We start from the raw sequence: 19504 nt of genomic DNA on the forward strand, positions 1-19504 counted from the left end.
AGGGATATTCTAAGTCTTGAGTGACATGTTCTCTGCAGCTCACTTCCAGCAGTGATGTCTTGGGGGGGAGGGGGGCATTGCTAAATATACTACTTAGATTGTGCAATCTTGATCAAATAGACCCTGGTTTGCACATAGTCTGTTTATCCAACACTTACAGCGTAAATTGCTGGAGACATGAGCTTTCTGTAGTAACTACAGATGGATAATCTTATTCAACAAATTGAATAATAGCAAGTAATTTTTTTACTTTTCTTTTTTTTTTTTTTTTTTTTTTTTTTCCATCTTTATTCCTTTTTATTTCTTTCAACAAGTGTACAATATTATTACAAGTAATTCACATCATTCACTTGACATTCTTAAGCAATATTATTACACATGTTTTAATTCCCTCCACCCACCTCCCATCCCCTCCCCTATCAACAAAATATTTTATCCAAACATATACATATTTAGACTCTCCCTCCCCCCCATTTTTACAAATTATCCCCTAAGGAAAAAGAATAACCCTTAATCATTACAATATTCAATTAATGGCCTCCACACCTCCTTAAACCTTTTAAAATATCCCCTCTGTACGGCAAGAAATCTTTCCATCTTATATAAATGACAAACTGAGTTCCACCAAAAACTACAATTCAATCTAGAACAGTCTTTCCAATTAGTCGTTATTTGTTGAATTCCCACTCCAGTAAGAATCATCAATAATTTGTTGTTTGCTGCAGATATTTGACTTTTGGCCCTCATACACATTCCAAAAATCACTGTGTCGTAGGATAATGCTACATGATTTTCCATCAATATATTAACTTGATCCCATATTGATATCCAAAATGCCTGAATACATGGACAATAAAATAAAAGATGGTCTAAAGTTCCAATTTCAATTTTACAATGCCAGCATCTATTAGACTTAGAGCAATCTAATTTTTGTAATTTAGTAGGGGTCCAGAATGCTCTATGCAACAAAAAGAACCATGTTTGCCTAATAGATGCCGACATCGTACCTTTAATTCTCCAAGACCAAATACGTGGCCATTGAGATGCATTAATTTGATGCTTAATCTCAATGCTCCAAATATCTCTTAATCCATTTTTTGGTTTCTTATTCAAATAATTAGATATCATTTTATACCACTTTGCGGCCTGGTGTCCCAGAAAATCTGCCTGGAAACATAAGAATTCTAAGCTGTAATGATCATTTAAAGATTTCCATTCAGGGAACCCCACCTGAATAGCCTGCTTCAATTGCAACCACTTATAACTTTGTTTTTTATTCAGACCATATTTATGTTGCAATTGTGAAAAATCAAGCAGCTTACCATTATCAATTACTTCCGTTAAGGATCTTATACCTGCTTTAATCCAATCCTTCCAGACAATCTTAAACCCGCCTATTTGTATCTTGGAGTTTACCCAAATAGTCTGCTGTTTCGATTTTAAAATAGAATCACTAGTTAATTTATCTACAAATCTTAATGTTTTCCAAGTATCCATTAATACTCTATTGTCTTTACGTATTCTAGGCACTTTTATACCAAGCAGAAGATCAAGCCTAAGTGGAAAAATAAGTGATCTCTCCACCCTTAACCACTCTGGTAATTGTTCCAAAAGCTCTGGGAGGACCCAATACATACCTTGGCGCATGATATAGGCCTGATGATACCTATAAAAATTGGGAAAATTTACCCCACCCTCCTCAATTGGTTTTTGCAAAGACACTAGAGCCACTCTTGCAATTTTACCCAGCCAAATAAATTTAACCAGAATACTATTTAATTTTTTATAAAAAGACCCCTGAAAAAACACTGGTATCATTCCCAATTGATAGCAAACTACAGGCAAAATCATCATTTTAACAGTTTGAACTCTTCCCCACCATGACAAATGTAAAGGATTCCATTGCTCACATAACTCTGTTACTTTTTGTAATAAAAATTTTTCGTTTATTCTCATTGTCTCTTCAAGTGTTTTATTCAACCAAATACCTAAGTATTTTATACCATCCTCTTTCCAAATAAAAGGGAAAGAATCAAGTATACCTTTTGTACAATGCACATTTAAAGGTAAAATTTCTGATTTATTCCAATTTATTTTGTATCCTGAGAATTTTCCAAATGTATCTATTATCTCCAGTAGACATGGAATTGTTGTTTCCGGATTCCTCAAATGAAGCAATATATCATCTGCATAAGCGGATACTTTATATTCCACTCCAGCACATGGAATACCCTCTATGTCCTTTGCCTGTTGAATAGCTAACAACAAGGGTTCAAGAACTATATCAAAGAGCAAAGGAGATAATGGACAACCCTGTCTAACTCCCCTCTGCAATTTAAAAGCATCTGAAAAATTATTATTTATGTATAAACGAGCAGTTGGGGAGCTATACAGTGCTTGAATCATTTGTATAAATCCGGATCCAATACCAAACCATTCCATAGCTTGATACATGAAATTCCATTCTACACGATCAAAAGCCTTCTCAGCATCTAGTGATACTGAAAAAGCCGGATCATTAATTTGTCTTGTTAAATAATACATCTGAAATGCCAGTCTAGTATTATTTGAAGAGTGTCTTTGAGCAACAAATCCAGTTTGATTTATTCCTATTATATGCGGAAGAGCTTTAGCCAATCTTAATGCTAAAATCTTAGCTAATATTTTACCATCTACATTTATTAAAGATATAGGCCTGTAATTTGACACCAATGTTGGATCTTTATTTGGCTTTGGCAAAACAATAGTTAAAGATTCTGCCATAGTGCCTGATATACAACCTTTATTCAGTTGGTCCTGATATAGTTTTAATAAATATGGTAAAAGGGAAATTTGAAATTCTTTATAAAACTCCACTGTAAATCCATCTCCACCTGGAGCGGTCCCAACTCTAAGGGATTTCAATGCCATTTGTAACTCTTTTAATGATATAGGTTTATCTAAACTTCCTTTTATATGATCAGGAACCTTAGGTCCTTTAACTAAACTCAAAAAATCCAACCCATCTTTCTCTTTATCTAAATAAGACTCAGAAGAATACAGTGACTTATAATATTTTAAAAATTGTTTTAATATATTTCCAATTTGAGAATGAGAATGTCCTAATTCATCCTTAATTATGCTTATTTTCTCCTTTCTTTTCTTTGCTTTTAAATAATTTGCCAATAATCTTCCAGCCTTATTTGCACTACCATAATACATCGTTTGCTGAGCAAAAATATCTTTCCTTACTAATCCAGAGGAAATTTCATTATATTCACATTTTTTTTTTAACAATAATTGAAATGTCTCTTGTTCCCATTTATTAACCAATTTTAATTCCAAATTTTTAATTTCTTTTTCCAAATTTGCAAATTGCTTTCTTATCTGTTTCTTTTTATACGCAGAATATGATATAATTTGTCCTCTCATAGTTGCTTTGAAAGCATCCCATAATATTCCAATCGACATTTCCTCTAGGTCATTAAGTCTGAAATATTCATTCATTTTTATCTGAAATTCAGTGCAAAATTTAGAATCAGCAAGCAAAGTATTATCAAACCTCCATACAGGTTTGGAATTATCTTGATCTAATAAGTTAACTTCTATCCACACACCACCATGATCAGATATTACTATTGGTTCTATGTCAGCTTTTACAACTTGCTGTACAATCTGATCTGAAACAAATATATAATCAATTCTTGAAAACGATTGATGAACATGTGAACAAAATGTAAATTCCCGATCATTAAAATGAAGAATACGCCATATATCTTTCAAATTACATGCTTGTATCAAATTTTCTAATCCCATTGATTTCATAATTCTACTAGGCTTTTTATCCATTATTGGATCTATAACAGCATTGAAATCCCCAGCCACCACTAAATTAGTAGTAGCCAGTGGTAAAACTAATTGTTGTAGAGATTTAAAGAATTCACTTTGATTCGAATTAGGTGCATATATATTTAGTAACGCCATTGTATTACTGCCCATGCTCATGTCAACAAGTACCCACCTTCCTTGAGGATCTGCCTTTACCATATTAAATGTTGCTGAACATTTTTTATTAATCAATATTGCTACTCCTGCCTTCTTTTTTACCGCTGGTGCAAATAAACATTGTTTTATCCACTTATCTGTCAGCTTCATAGACTCTGTTCCAGACAAATGTGTCTCTTGCAAGAAACATATATCTATATTTTGTTGTTTAATATATTCCAATACCTTTTTCCTTTTTATAGGGTGATTAAGGCCATTTACATTCAAAGAAAAAATTTTAAAACCCATTTTACAAATAAAATATAAAATACATATATAATCCACTCAAACATAAAATATACATTTTTTCTTTTTCCTTAAACCAATATATGAGTCTCCCTCCCTCCCCTCTTTCCCCATCCCCCCTATTCCCATCCCCCACCCTCCCCTCCCCTAACACAAATGCAAACTTCGAAACGCACATATTACTGAGCAAAAATAAACTCCCCACAGGCAATAACATACTCATTTTTCTTTCTCTAATCTTTCAAACAACCAACACTAAATTATCCTGCAGTCAATCCATTCTTCAATACCCTAAATACCTATATTTACTATAATTCTTTATTATATACTTCCCCTCTCATTCAAATTTCCAAACATTCTTCCATCCTATACCTCTAATATATTTATAAAAGTATATACCCAATATTTCGGAAACCATTTCTTACAATATATACCCCCCCAAGATTAATATTATTATTTTATTTTATTTTATTTTTTTTTAACCTAAGTTTCTCACAACTTCAATGGAACATACATCACTCCATCCTATAATATTCATTTTTTTTTTTTTTTTTTTTTTAACCTTACATCAAAAGAAGGATCAAACATTTCAACCAAGCAGACCTCATATTTTTTTAAAACTCTCATTAATTTTCATTGCATCTTCAATCTATTACAGTCTATTCTCCATTCTGCAGAACTGTAACACTTGTACATCTTCATCCTGCTGTTTCAGTCTCTTATTCCATCTTCTTGCAGATTGCTATTTCATCTTTCTCCAATAAAGTATTTTTGCAACATCATCCTTATATCTCAGTCAATTTCAGATGCAAATTGTAAATCTAAATAATGCTCAAGTCATTTCCATCAGTCCATCTTCACATCTTCTTCTCTTTACATCAATAGTCTTTTGTATTTTTCATCTTATTATATTCTAAATTCCCACATTTCTCCAATGCAGCATTTATGTGTCCTCATATTATCTCAGTCACGCTCAAATGCAAATTATAAATTCACATTAAGAAACCATCCAAATCTTATAATTGTTCCTCATATTTTCTTCACTTCCTATATGCTCCATCCCTCTTCTTACCTTGTCAAAATCTTCTTTTCTTCTTTTCTTATTGTCTCTTTAAAATTTTTCATTTCTTTTCTTTAAATCTTGTTTGAAATGTTGATCCCCCTTAAACCTAACTGCAACAATTTTCTAGAAAATATTTTCTCCTTTTCTATTTTTTTTCCACTTTTTCCTTCTTTATAAAATATCTTTCAATTTTCACTCAAAAATATAAACCAAAAATAATCTAAGTATATTATTTATTACATTTTCTAAATAATTTCATGAAACCATAGGCAAATTATATTGATCTAGAAATTCCTGTAATTTGCCTGCTTCTTCAAAATTATAAGTTTTATTCTCATAAGTTACCCTCATAATAGCAGGGTATATCAATCCATATCTTGCTCCCATTGCTCTCAGTTTAGGTCTTAAATCCAAAAGCTGTTTTCTTTTGTAGGCTGTAGCTTTTGCAAAGTCAGGTACTATAAAGATCTTAGAATCCTGGCATTTAAGATCCTTGTTTGTTTTAGCCAGCTTTATAATCTCTACCACCTGCTGATGTCTTAGCAGCTTAAAGATTATTGGACGGGGACCCTTCTGACTATTTGATCTTTTCATCGGTATCCGATGTGCTCTTTCTATCTCCAAAGGAAAAGAACTTTTAAATGGCAAGATCTTTGGGATAAAATTAGTCACAAATTGAATAGGATCATTCTGCTCAATTCCCTCAGGTATCCCAATCAGACGCAAATTATTCCTTCTTTCACGATTTGATAAGTCTTCAAAATCCTTTTTCAACGCCTCTATTTCTCTGTGATCTTTTTTACACACCAGCATCTCTGCCTCAGATTTCTCAGCATGCTTTTCTAACTGCTCAATTTTGAAGTCAACTGCCTGCATTCTATTTGTCAGACTCTCTATTTCCTTCTTCACATCTTTTATATTTTTAGCGTTATCACTTACTATTTCTTTAATTTTCTGAAGTTCATTCATCAAATCACTGTTATCAATTTCTTCCTGAGGCAAAGGGACTGCTGTCGGGGATACCGAATCAATTTTTGTTCTTTTTTTACTTCCTGCTCCTGAATTCACCGGATTACTTTTACTAGTTTTACCCGAAGCCATTTCTTACTTCAATTCTCTCTTTTCCTTCACTTTTCTTTAATTTTAACTGCCAAAATCTTAATAAAATTTGCCTGTCACAACAGAGCTAATCCTCTACCCAGCCATCTTCGTGCGCTGCAAAGTTCTAGAATCTAATTTTTTTACTTAAAAATAGAGATTTGTTTTGCAATCGTATTGCTTTTTTTTTAAAAAAAAATCTTTATTCATTTTCAAATCTTACAAGAAGTGTATAATAATCAATCAGAAAAATTTTTAACAAATCACTTGACAATCTTACTTATAATCCTTAAAATATATAAATATAAAAGAATCCCTTCCCACCCTCCCATTTATTAATATAAAACAATTAGCAATTATTATCTTTCCCAACCCCACCCTCCCTATACCTTATCTAATAATCGTATTGCTTTATCAAGTATCCCCCAGTGCTGCTTTTGTCATCCGACTCGCTCAAATTCAAAGCAATACGATTGCGGATCATTAACTCCCAGGTCGAATTGAAATTGTGCTGAATTTAAGTTAAGTATGAAATTCATCGAGATAATCGATATTTATATAGAAAGAAAAAAACTTCTAAAAAATACATTAAATTATTTATTATCAAATTAATATGAATTAAGGCCAGTGAGGATTATTTTTCACCAGAATTCCCGCCAGATATAAAATTTATTATCACGGGCGGAGGAGATGTTTCTGATGCCTTTTTTCCTATAAAAATTGATTCTAATTTCTTCTTTTGTGAGAGCTTTTTTTTTTTTTTTTATTTCATACATTAAAACATAAAGGTTAAAGACAATTGTCCTATCAGGTCCACAGCAACTGCTAAATCTATAATTTCTTTCTCTCCCTCAGAAATTTTATGTATTGGCCCTTTATAATGATGAATTCAGATATCATCCTCCCCTTTCCCCACTCCCCTGGGAGGCTTTTTCAAGCATCTGCCACTCACTCATAAAGAACTATGGTCTCAGATTGTTTTTGAATCTATCACTGTTCACTCTCATTCTATGACTCCTAGCTGCAAGCCCCTCTACCCCAGATACACAGAGCCATAACTAACTCTTCTGAAACTTCACCCTACCACCCCAAATGTACAGACCATCATTGCTCTTTCTCAGGCTTTCTTCTCTGGTACATACACCTGCATAGTGTTCTATTCTGCTCCCCTGGCTCTGACTGCTAACTTTGAACCACACAGGCCATTGTAATTCCCTGCAGTTCAAATTTAGCGCACTCTTCCTGGTCTTCTTTTTCTGCTGATCAGTTCCAGGGGAGGGAAGTGAGGGCAAGTTGAGGGTGTGAGAAATTATGCGAATCACCACTGCTTCATCTCATGGTTCCTTGTATAGTATTTTGCACAGAAGGGAGCAATTTAAAACCTGCATTGTACAATGGCTCAGAATTCTCTGAGGAGTATCCTGTGAAATTCTGAAGGTTAAAGTATAGATGTTCTATGAAACTGAAGTATTTTCTAATGCAAAAATAGAAATTTTTATCCATAAGAATGTGTTTTCCTCTTAAGGATGACCTCTTTTTTTTTTTTTTTTTTTGTAATGTGGGTTTTCTTTTTTAAATCAAGAGCTGCTACTACTAATCATTTCTATAGCATTGAAAGACATAAACAATGCTGTACATTTAACATGTACTAGTCAGTCCCTGCTCAAAAGAGCTTACAATTTAATTTGGACATACAGGACTTAAAGGGGTTGGGGAGTTTCTTGTTGAGAGAAAGGTAGGATGGACAAAGGTATCTTATGGCAAGTGTGAGTTAGGAGTTAAAAGCAGCCTCAAAGTGAGTTTTTAGCTTGGATTTGAATACTGCTAGAGATGGAGCCATCAAGAATGACACGGGAATGAACATCAAGCAATTGAAAGAAGCCATAGAAAACAGGGAAGCATGGCGAGGACTGGCCTACAGAGTATCAAAGGGTCAGAAACTACTGAATGTAGTAGTAGTAGTAGTAGAGCCTGCGTAATGACTCGGGCAGTGTGCTTCAGGCATACACTACAGCAAGATAGAAAGGATGGAACCTGAAGTTGGCAGTGGAGGTGAAGGGTACAGATGGGAGGGACTTACCCAATGAACCAAGCACAAGATTCAAAATGCCAGATTATTACATGCATAATTGTACGATGACCATAAACACAACAAACTAAGACTGAGACATTTTTTTAAAAAACAAAATAGACAGCTCTTAAGAGATCTAATTTATTAGCCACTAAATGTGAACTTTTTCTGGGCATATTTACAATTTTCCTTTAAATAGGAGATCACATGCTTTCATGTTGCATCATGGAGAATACCACTAGCATGCTAGATGTAGGTGAAAGTGCATAGATATAACTTGGTGGGACTCTTACTTAGGATTGGTGCCATCTGAGCTGTTTTATGGATTCAAGTACATAAAAGGAAATATAATAATCACATTGTATGAGGGTTGTTTGGTGGCAAAGACTCAAGACTGGAGTGGTTTTTGTGCCCAGTGGGATAAACTGAAAACTTAGGTGCCATGTTTTTGCCTTAAACAACATCAATTTGCATGTGCAACTGCAACTTTAAAACTGGCTTCATAAAGTTTATTTTTTAGTCTAGAATTTCTTGTCTGATTGTGCGGGGTTTTTTTTTCTCCTCTAGGTTACCATAAAGCAATTAAGAGCAGAGCTTGCAAAAGGTCCTCAGGAGGTTGCTGTGTATGTACAGGAACTGCAGAAGCTTCAAAGTTCATTGAATGATTTTACAGAGAAAAATCGGGTAAATTATAGATACTAGAATTCAAACAGTAGTTTTATCAAAATGACTTTTCATTAACTACATTTTGGACCAAAATCTCTAAACTGTGCCCCGAAGTTAGGCGGTAGTAGGCATCTTACCGCCGCCTAACAAACCAATCGGGGTGCACATTTTTTTTTTTTTAAATGCAGGCGCCATTCTTAGACACCTTTCTCGTGCCTACGGAGGCGCATAGGGACGCCCAAGACCAGCGTGGGCATTGTTTGTGCCAGAAGTAGCCTTAGTCTTCCATAGGCGTCCCTATTTGCTTCTGTAGGTATGAGACCAGTGCCTTTAAATGTAGGCCTTTTAAAATGTTGGCTTACATATGTGCTTATGTTAAAAAAAAAACCAAAAACCCGCAATTCTGGACGCAGTGCCTTTTGGCAATTGATACACGGCATGGCAGGCACCACTTCCAGAATCAGGTCCTTTATGTAATGTGTTATGGTTTAAAGAATGCTTTATTAAGAACCAAGAAGTTGCAACATCAGTTTTGTTTTGTTTTTTTCATAATGTAACAAATGCAGTAACCAGGTTCAAAGAGTACAGTTGTCGCAAAGAAAAAATACATACTGTTGTTCTTCATCTTATCTTATACTTAAGTTCACAATGAAAGTACCCTTGACCCCATTCTTACCCCCTTGTAACCCGACTCCCCCATTAGATTATCTTTCAATTCCGATTTATGTGGTAGTTTAATTGATGCTAGAAACAATAGGTTAAGGAACACGAACTGTAATCTTATATCTGACATCAGAAAATTATTTGTGTGTGAATGAGCAAATGTTATGGCTGATTCTTTAATTTAGGTCTGTCCTATTGTTGGAGTTCTTTTCCTTGTATTTTATTAATGATATAAACCGCTTGTACCTGTCGTAAGAACAAGTGGTATATCAAGTTTTAATAAAATTAAAACTATATCAATAGTTGACAACAATATGGAGAGCTATGCTGAGAAAGAAGGTTTTTTGTGGTAATTAAGTACTGGGAGATAATATTTGGAGTCATTTTCGTTCTGTGGATAAAGAATTCTTAGCTAATATTTTCTGTAAGAAGTTTAGTGTCTTGGACGTAAGCACATCTTACTTGCTAAAGAATATTTCTTGTTCTGCCTCCTATTTTCAAATTGGTGAGAGCTGACTCAAGATAGAGAACTACAGACCAGTTCTCTCTTTCCTAACTTTCTAAACTTTTGGACTTACTGGCAAATATTCAACTTGTAGACTAGATTAAATTAATGAGTGCTCCATTTTTTTATTTTATTTTTTTTTAATTCTTTATTCAGTTTTAACTCTTGCAACAAGTGTGCAAAATTCAATCAAATAATTCGTACAAATCACTTGACATTCTAACAATTATTGTCAAATGCATATAAAAAAGACCCCTCCCCCACTATCCCATTCATCAGGAATAAACCCATTAAATCACATAACATACCTCCCCATCCCCACATTAAATATAGTCCTATGTAATAAAAAGGTGTCCAAGGTGTCAAATCATTAGAATATGCAATCAATGGCCCCCAAATCTTTTTGAATCTATTATAATTTCCTTGCTGTATAGTAGAGAATGACACGGTGGCGGTTTACCCGCGGCCACTGCGTTTAGCCGCGGGTAACCCGCCAAAAATGGGGAATGAAAATTAGCAGCCTCTGCGGGGACGGGGACAAGGCCATCACCGCCCCGTGGAGCGGTGAATGGTCTTGTCACCGCAGTGAGGCATAAAGGATCGTGCGGTCCCTGCAGCGCCCACCCGCACGCCGGCTCGATCGTTTAACCAGCTTCCTCTCTCCACCTCACCTTAGTTTGCCGGCTTTCTTTTTCGGCGACCAGAACGCTTTCAAAAGAGCCGCGCATGCGCCGCTACTCAGTATTCAATCTTCTGCTGTGACCCAACCGGAAACAGGAAGTTGCAGCAGAGCAGAAGATTGAACTTTGAGCAGCTGCGCGTGCGGGGCTCTTTGAAAGCGTGCCGGTCGCCGAAAAAGAAAACCGGCAAACTAAGGAGAGCTGGAGAGCAGTAGCGTACCAAGGGGGGGGCGGGAGGGGCGAAAAAGGTAATGGCGCCAGGCCTTGGAGCACCGAGGCAGACCGCTTCTCCCCCCTCCCAGCCGAACCCCCACTGACCCTCCTATCTCTCCCCCCCAAGTGAATCTTTCCGACCCTCCCAGCGAAAGCAGCAAACCTCCCTCCAGTAGCATCAGCTTTCTCCTCCCTCTGCCGCATCACTGATGACGTCATCAGTGACGCGGCAGAGGGAGGAGAAAGCCGCAATGGAGGCTTGCTGCTCTCGCTGGGAGGGTTGGAAAGGTTCACGGGGGGAGATAGGAGGGTCAGTGGGGGTTCGGCTGGGAGGGGGGAGAAGCGGTCTGCCTCGGTGCTCCATTACCTTCTTCGGGCAGCAGCAGCGTTTACAATTCACTGCTGTTGCCGGCTTCAGGCCTTGTTCTCTGCCGGGTCCTGCCTACTTCCTGTTTTCATGAAGACAGGACCCGACAGAGAGGAAGGCCTGAAGCGGGCAACAGCAGTGAATTGTGAATGCTGCTGCTGCCCGATGAAGATCAGGACATCAGGGAAGGAGCAGGGAGAAATCGGCTGCTGGCTTGAGGGTGAGGGTAGGGAAAGAATCGTGGAAGTGGAGAAATTGGTACGATGGCTTTGTGGGGGCTAGGGGGAGAGAGAAAGAAAGGAAAAAATAAAGAGGGGGGGCCAGGGGGAGAGAGAAAGAAAGGCAGAAATAAAGAGGGGTCAGGGGGAGAGAGAAAGAAAGGCAGAAAGAAAAAGGGGGACCAAGGGGAGAGAGAAAGAAAGGCAGAAAGAAAGAGGGGGTCAAGAGGGAGAGAAAGAAAGGCAGAAAGAAAGAGGAGGGCCAGGGAGAGAGAGAAATAAAGAGGGAGGCCAGGGGAAGAAAGACCTCATCTGGAGTACTGTGTGCAATTCTGGAGGCCACATTACAGTAAAGATGTGCGCAGAATTGAATCGGTTCAACGGACGGCCACCAGGATGATCTCGGGGCTCAAGGGTCTCTCGTACGAAGAGAGACTGAACAAATTGCAGCTCTACACTCTTGAGGAACGTAGGGAGAGGGGAGACCTGATCGAAACATTTAAGTACCTCACGGGACGTGTCGAAGTAGAAGATGATATTTTCTTTCTCAAGGGACCCTCGGCCACAAGAGGGCACCCGCTCAAACTCAGGGGCGGAAAATTTCATGGCGACACCAGAAAGTATTTCTTCACAGAGAGAGTGGTTGATCATTGGAACAAGCTTCCAGTGCAGGTGATCGAGGCAGACAGCGTGCCAGACTTTAAGAATAAATGGGATACCCATGTGGGATCCCTACGAGGGTCAAGATAAGGAAATTGGGTCATTAGGGCATAGACAGGGGGTGGGTAAGCAGAGTGGGGAGACTTGATGGGCTGTAGCCCTTTTCTGCCGTCATCTTCTATGTTTCTATGAAAGGCAGAAATAAAGAGGGGGGCCAGAGGGAGAGAGAAAGAAAGGCAGAAATAAAGAGGGGGTCAAGGGGGAGAGAAAGAAAGAGGAGGGCCAGGGGGAGAGAGAAATAAAGAGGGAGGCCAGGGGGAGAGAGAAAGAAAGGCAGAAATAAAGAGGGGGGCCAGGGGGAGAGAGAAAGAAAGGCAGAAATAAAGAGGGGAGCCAGGGGGAGAGAGAAAGAAAGGGGGGGGGCAGTAGAAGAAAGAAGAAGGACCAGAAGAAGGACCGGAGACTCATGAAATCACCAGACAAAAAGGTAGGAAAAATGATTTTATTTTCAACTTAGTGATCAAAATGTGTCCGTTTTGAGAATTTATATCTGCTGTCTATATTTTGCACTATGGCCCCCTTTTACTAAAACGCAATAGCGGTTTTTAGTGCAGGGAGCCTATGAGCGTCGAGAGCAGCGTGGGGCATTCAGCGCAGCTCCCTGCGCTAAAAACCGCTATCACAGTTTAGTAAAAAGGGAGGGGGAATATTTGTCTATTTTTGTATAGTTGTTACTAAGGTGACATTGCATAAAGTCATCTGCCTTGACCTCTTTGAAAACCCGCGGAATATAAATGATAATTAACATTTTCTCTGCGTACAGCGTGCTTTGTGTTTTTAAAATTTTATTGTTGGTAGATCATTTTGACTTGGCCACAAAGGTAAGGGGGAGGGAGGGAGGGCAGCTGCTGAAAGACATCTAGTAATCCTTGCAGGCTTGACTGTGCAGGGAATTATTTTTGTAAAATCATGTTTTGTTATGTGACTGGCATTATCTAGACTTTAATTTCTATGAATGAATAGAATGAAAATGATATAAAATTACTTGCTTGCGGGGACCGCGTGTTCCGGCTCACACAAGGAAGGAGGGGATGAAAGGGAAAAAGTTTCTCTTCCTTGGAAATAGATTCTGAAGTGACCTCATCAAAGAAGACCAGCACCAAATGTACAAGAAATCCTTTAAACAATGTCAAAAGAGCCCAAAATAGAAAACTGCTACTGCTTTGAGACTCCATTATTGAAGGAATCAACTTGAAATCACAGAAGAGACAGGAAAAGGTTAAATGCCTCATGGAATCCTCAGGTACAAAACACAAACCAAATTGTGAATGAAATCAGAGCAGACAGTAAGAATTATAAAATTGATGTCATTAAACATCTGGAAAAAAAGGCGTACTAGAAATAATGCCTCAGCAATACAATTTTCAGAAGTTCTATTTGCTCATGGTAAGGGAGAAGAGAGGCTGCTAGTGATGGTGGGGGGACTGATAGAAGATATGAAAGAAGGATGGTAGAAAGGAACAGATGGTAAAGGAGGGAGGGAAGGGTGGTGGTGGAAAGGAATAGAACAGACATTGAAAGAGGGTAGAGAGGAACAGACCCTGAAAGAAAATGTGGAAGGCAGAGTGGGGAGAAGACGCTGGAAGGAAAGAAGACAGATGCCAGACTATGGGGGAGCGGAGGGAAGAAGATGGGTGCTAGACGGTGACGGGGCGGTGAATGGGATGGCGGTGACGGGGCGGTGAAAGGGGTGACGGTGACGAGGCGGTGAAGGGAACGGCGGTGACGGGGCGGTGCAGAGGATGGTGGGCCGGGGACGGTGCAGTGACGGGGACAGATTTTTTCCCCGTGTCATTCTCTACTGTATAGCAAGCACTCTCTCCATGTTATAAATATAACAAACTGAATTCCACCAAAAGGTATAATTAAGTTTAGTATAGTCCTTCCAATTTCCAGTAACATGTTGAATGGTAACCCCCATCAGTATTAACAAAAGTTTATTGTTATTTGCTGAAATTTGACTCTTGAATCTCATAGATGTTCCAAATAAAATAGTATCAGGATAGGGCAACATGATTTTCTAACATTGAATTAATTTGGGACCAAATTAACTTCCAAAAGGCATCGACAAAGGGACAGAAAAAAAATAAATGATCTAGAGTCCCAGCATCTAAATTACAATGCCAGCATCTATTAGACCTAGAGCTATCCAACTTTTGTAAACGAACTGGGGTCCAAAAAGCTCTATGTAACAAAAAGAACCAAGTTTGTCTCATAGATGCTGACCTTGTACTTTTTAATCTCCAAGACCAAAGTCGTGTCCATTGAGAAGCAGAAATTTGGTGCTTGATCTCAATGCTCCAAATATCCCTAAGACCAGATTTTTGTTTTTTATTCAAATATCCATACAACAATTTATACCACTTCGCAGCTTGGTGACCCAAAAAATCCGCCTGAAAGCATAGGAATTCCAAACTATACTGAGTATTAAGATCTTTCCATTCAGGGAACCCCCTCCTGAATAGCCTGCTTCAGCTGCAACCATTTAAAGCTTTGTGATTTATTTAATCAAAATTTATGTTGCAGCTGTGAAAAACTAAGCAGTGAACTAGTAGAAACAACATAATTTAATGTCCGTATACCTGCAATAATCCAATGCTTCCAGATGATTTGAAAACCGCCAACTTTAATCTTGGAGTTTAGCCAAATCAACATGGTTTTAGATCTTGCTAGCCAAATTTTATCCACAGCTTTATGAATAATGGTCGAACATCAGATAGGCCCCTGCTGCTCCCCAGTGCTATCTGGAAAATGCTGTGGTGGTTTGCGAGTCCTTTCAGTGGCATCTGGAAAATGCTGTGGTGGTTTGCGAGTCCTTTCAGTGGCATCTGGAAAATGCTGTGGTGGTTTGCGAGTCCTTTCAGTGGCATCTGGATAATGCCATTGAAAAATGATAGGGCACTTATCTATACAATAGATTCTGTTAACCCGGAACTCAAGCAACCAGAAGAAAAAAATCAAAGAAATACTGTAATACAGTGGTACCTTGGATTACGAACATAATCCGTTCCAGGAGCATGCTTGTAATCCATAATGCTCATTTATCAAAGCAAAGTTCCCCATAGAAAATAGTGAAGATTCGGTCCAGAACACGGGGTCTGTACCTGCCGGGTGCTGCAGTGCCGTCTCCTCCGTCCTCCTCCTCCGTCCATCATCCGAAGAAGAACCCCACAGTGCCGCTTCAAAGGGATGCCTCCTCCATCCGTCGGCCACCCCTCCACGTCTGATGCCCCCCGCATGCTGGAGAGCCCCCACCCGAGCCCACGCAGCCGAGTGCCGCCCCACCCGCATGCCACGCACGCCACACACAATGCCGATGATTGACGCAACGCGCAGGTGGGACGGCACCCGGCTGCGCAGGCCCAGACAGAGGTCCTCCAACCTGCGGAAGGCACCCGACGTGGAAGGCTGGCCAGAAGACAGAAGAGGAATCCCCCGAAGCGGCGCTTCCTGGACTGTAAGTGCTCGTTTATCGGGGCAGTGCTCGGTTTGCGAGTCAAAAGTTTGCTGAGTGTTTTGCTCGTCTTGCAAAACACTCGCAAACCGAGGTTCCACTGTATTTTAAATAAAAATGAAAACAAAATCAAGTTCTGGTGGAAATTTAAGTGTAAATTTGGTACACCACACCTGAATACACCCATGCTTTGCCTACCACATGTCTGGTAGTTTGTGTGGAACAATTTATGGTATGGCATAGTATGGGGCATAGTATTAGTTATGCATATTTTTAATGGTAACTCTCAAGCAACCATGACATAGGCCACTGTCGGAGCCCACACCGAGATAGAGACCTCACACTCTATATACTGGTATCAATCAATAAGTATATTTATTAACAAATCAGTAACAGCTTACAAGAATAAATCATTCAGCATATAGAGTAACAGAATGTGATCTTCAGGCCTGAGGATCCTCTGATGTCTGTTCTGCTTACTTCCTCTTAAAGGCCTGTTTTTATACATTTCTTGGTGGCCAGCACCACGTTGGTCTAAATCACATCATAAATCTTTATTGGTTATTTCTTACACGTCATTACATTTGTTAATTCATTAATTGGTTCATAATATCTGTGTCACACCATATGCATGTCCTGTTTACCAGAAAATCTATCTTTTCCCGCATATGCCCCTTTAATCTACCACATCAGCAATTTCAAGCCATCGTGCAGTAAAAGCCTGCCCATCACAGGATATTCTTGCAAAATAATGTATTTTTATATTCTTGGTTAAGACATGTTCTCATCCTTCTCAGATCCACTTCCCTGGTATTACAGCAGATGTGACACCAGTTGCCATGTAAAAGAATAAGTTTCGTTTCACTCGCTCATTTTTCGCTTGGCTTGCTGATTTCAGCAAGCATAGATTGTGCAAAGGCTTGACAGTTTTTAGTCAGAGCATTCTCAGCCATCTTAGGCCTTTAGTTGTGTTTATAGGGGATTTCAGGGTAGGCTCTTCACCTGTTACCTGTACAGGACTCTCGCGCTCTCTTTTTCTCTCTTCCCTTCTCAACCAGAAGCTACATTTATCCGGCATCTAACAATCCCCATGGCTGCTGGTTAACTGAGAGTCTATTGTATAATGGCTGCCACTCTAAGGATAAGTACTTTATAATATTGGGCCATAAGAGTTCTAGTCTAATTGTAGTGGATCTGTGTGTAAACTGAACTGTATGACATACAATATGTTGTGAAGCACACAGACATCATGCAGTTCCATTAATCTAAATTTTGCAGATTTTAACAGAAAAATTATTGAAGAAAGAAACAGATTATAACCAGCTGGAAATGAAGCAAAATGAAGAATTTGTTAGCAAAAAGAACTTGCAGGCATGCCTTCACCAGAAGGATCTGGACTGTCAGCAGTTCCAAGCCAGACTGACTGCAACTGAGGCCTCACTACAAAGAGTCCAGACAGAAACTGGAGAAAAGGGGGAAGCAAACCAGAAATTGAAGGAAGAGCTGTTGGAAGTGGAAACAAAATTCCAGCATCTGAAGGTAGAGTTCAAACAGCTCCTGCAGCAGAAAGAAGAGAAAGAGCAGCATAGCCTGCAGCTTCAGGGGGAGATCAATCAGGTGAGTGTCCTTCAAGGAAGATGCAATGGTTTGGTTTGATTTTCCATGCCTAATACTTTCCTTTTCATTACTCTTATGTTTGCTCTGCATGGAAACAGCTAATTTCTTGTAAAACACTAGTCCTTAGCTTGTGCAAAACCATAATATATATTCCAGTGCAATTGGTGAGATATTCTAGACGTGTGTAGTATCCCCATGGCTGCTTGCCATCTGCAGAAGGAATCCAGTTTGGATTTTTCTCTTTGCCTCTTTTGTACTTCACTGAGCTCCTTAGCACCACCTACAGTTTTTTCCTTCTGCACGCATGCCTGCAGGATTGCGTTAATTATGCACTCCACATTTTATTATTTTATTCAGTGTTTAGTTATTTTTTTATCGGGATTCTTATTATAAATTCTTTATTCATTTTTCAAACTTACAATAAGTGTATCTTTTATCGGGATTCTTGTGCTTGGAGCGTTTCTTCAGCTTTGCCTGCATTGAGATCACACAGACTTTGGTCTGTAGCTGACAGGTCAATCCCAGTGGGTATCTGTTAGCCAGTCTGCTTCGTTTTCTTTGGAGCTCAGGGCCTTCCTTGATGATATCTCACTTACTGTTAAGCAGGCACCCTTAGGAGGCTCGGCGGTGTCTCACAGGGTTGCGTCTTTCCGCCTCCGCCTGCCCCAGTGCGCATCTGTCAATCCGCAGGGGTAGAGGTGCAGTCAGGCATCGAATCTGACTGGCTTCCTGAAGATCAGCTTTGCAGAAGCATTCCCAGCATGAGGAAATGATTCTCTGATCCAGCTACTGTAAGAGAGCTGAGGCAGGCTGCAGCACAGATCCACAAACAGCACAGTGAGTAAAGGCTGTCACTCACAGCCTGTGAGGTGAATCAGAGAGGTCTGAAAAGTGGAGTTTTTCAAGGTTCTGCATGTCCCCCATTGTTCCCCAAATGAAAAATCCTAAAATCGCCATTTTCAACATTTCTAAATATGAAAAATATTGTGATTTTAGTGCAAATTTCTTAGTGGTGGCCATCTTGAATTTTTAGCAATCTTTTTCTCAAAAGTACCCTGCTTCTCCAAAACTGCAAATTATGCCTCAGATTTTGTTGGGATAGAGTCCTTAGGTTCTCGTAATGTGAATTCTTGCCAGGATTGCACAAATTAGGTGCTTCGGGAGTGTTCTTTCATCACATGGCATGGCTGGGAGGGACATCAGCTCAAATCTTAGCTTCTCCCTTGGTCAAGCAGGTGACAAAACACTCGGCTAGCCCAGTGGGGCAGCTTTCTTTATTTTTTGGATGATCCATGCACATGGCTGCAGTCCCTGCGCAGCCTACAAAACGCATGATTAAGTCATCAGAGGGTGACTATGCATCCCAGGAGCTGGAGACTTTCTGAGTTTTTGAAAAACCCCCAAAAACATTTCAGAGCAGGCGTCGTCCCCATGCGCAGTCCTACTCCACATCCACTGTGTCTCTCAGTGGTGTTGCTTCTTTGGGCATGTCTTTGTCTCAGTCAGCCTGTTCCTGATCCTTATACTGCTGACCATCTTGCTGACACCTTATTTCAAGGTGCTATGCTTTCAAGGATGGGGAACAAGGAATTGTTTGCTGGATCTTCTGATCCTTCAGGGACTCTAGAACTGGGGGATGATCCCACAGGTCTGCACTTATTTCGGTCTGTGGCTTTGCTGGATCTTAATTCCGAGTCTTTGCTGGAATTGCATTCAGCTGGCTCTGTCCTCTTCTCCCTCCTGGCTTTGTGGTGTGCGCTCGCAGTCTTCCAGCTTTTCCTGGCACCCTGATATGGGCATTATAATATCAGAGCAGTGTGACCATCTGGAATGTACTCTTATGTTAGTGAGAACCATGTCTCGCTTGTGCTCTCTGGTGCTGGAAGTGCCCGTATGTCCT

The 19504-nt window shown here is 39.3% G+C and overlaps 1 protein-coding gene across 3 annotated transcripts in view; it reads left to right on the forward strand.

Moving 5' to 3' along the window:
- The window catches only part of EEA1 (early endosome antigen 1), a 243198-nt gene that overhangs the window by 92826 nt on the left and 130868 nt on the right, over nt 1-19504 (forward strand). For all 3 annotated transcript variants that reach the window (XM_033951558.1, XM_033951559.1, XM_033951560.1), the window contains 2 exons: nt 9069-9185; nt 17266-17604. In XM_033951558.1, coding sequence (XP_033807449.1) covers nt 9069-9185; nt 17266-17604 — 456 coding nt within the window. The remainder of the gene's footprint in view (nt 1-9068; nt 9186-17265; nt 17605-19504) is intronic.

This window comes from Geotrypetes seraphini, chromosome 7, assembly GCF_902459505.1.
Source record: "Geotrypetes seraphini chromosome 7, aGeoSer1.1, whole genome shotgun sequence".
NCBI lineage: Eukaryota > Metazoa > Chordata > Amphibia > Gymnophiona > Dermophiidae > Geotrypetes > Geotrypetes seraphini.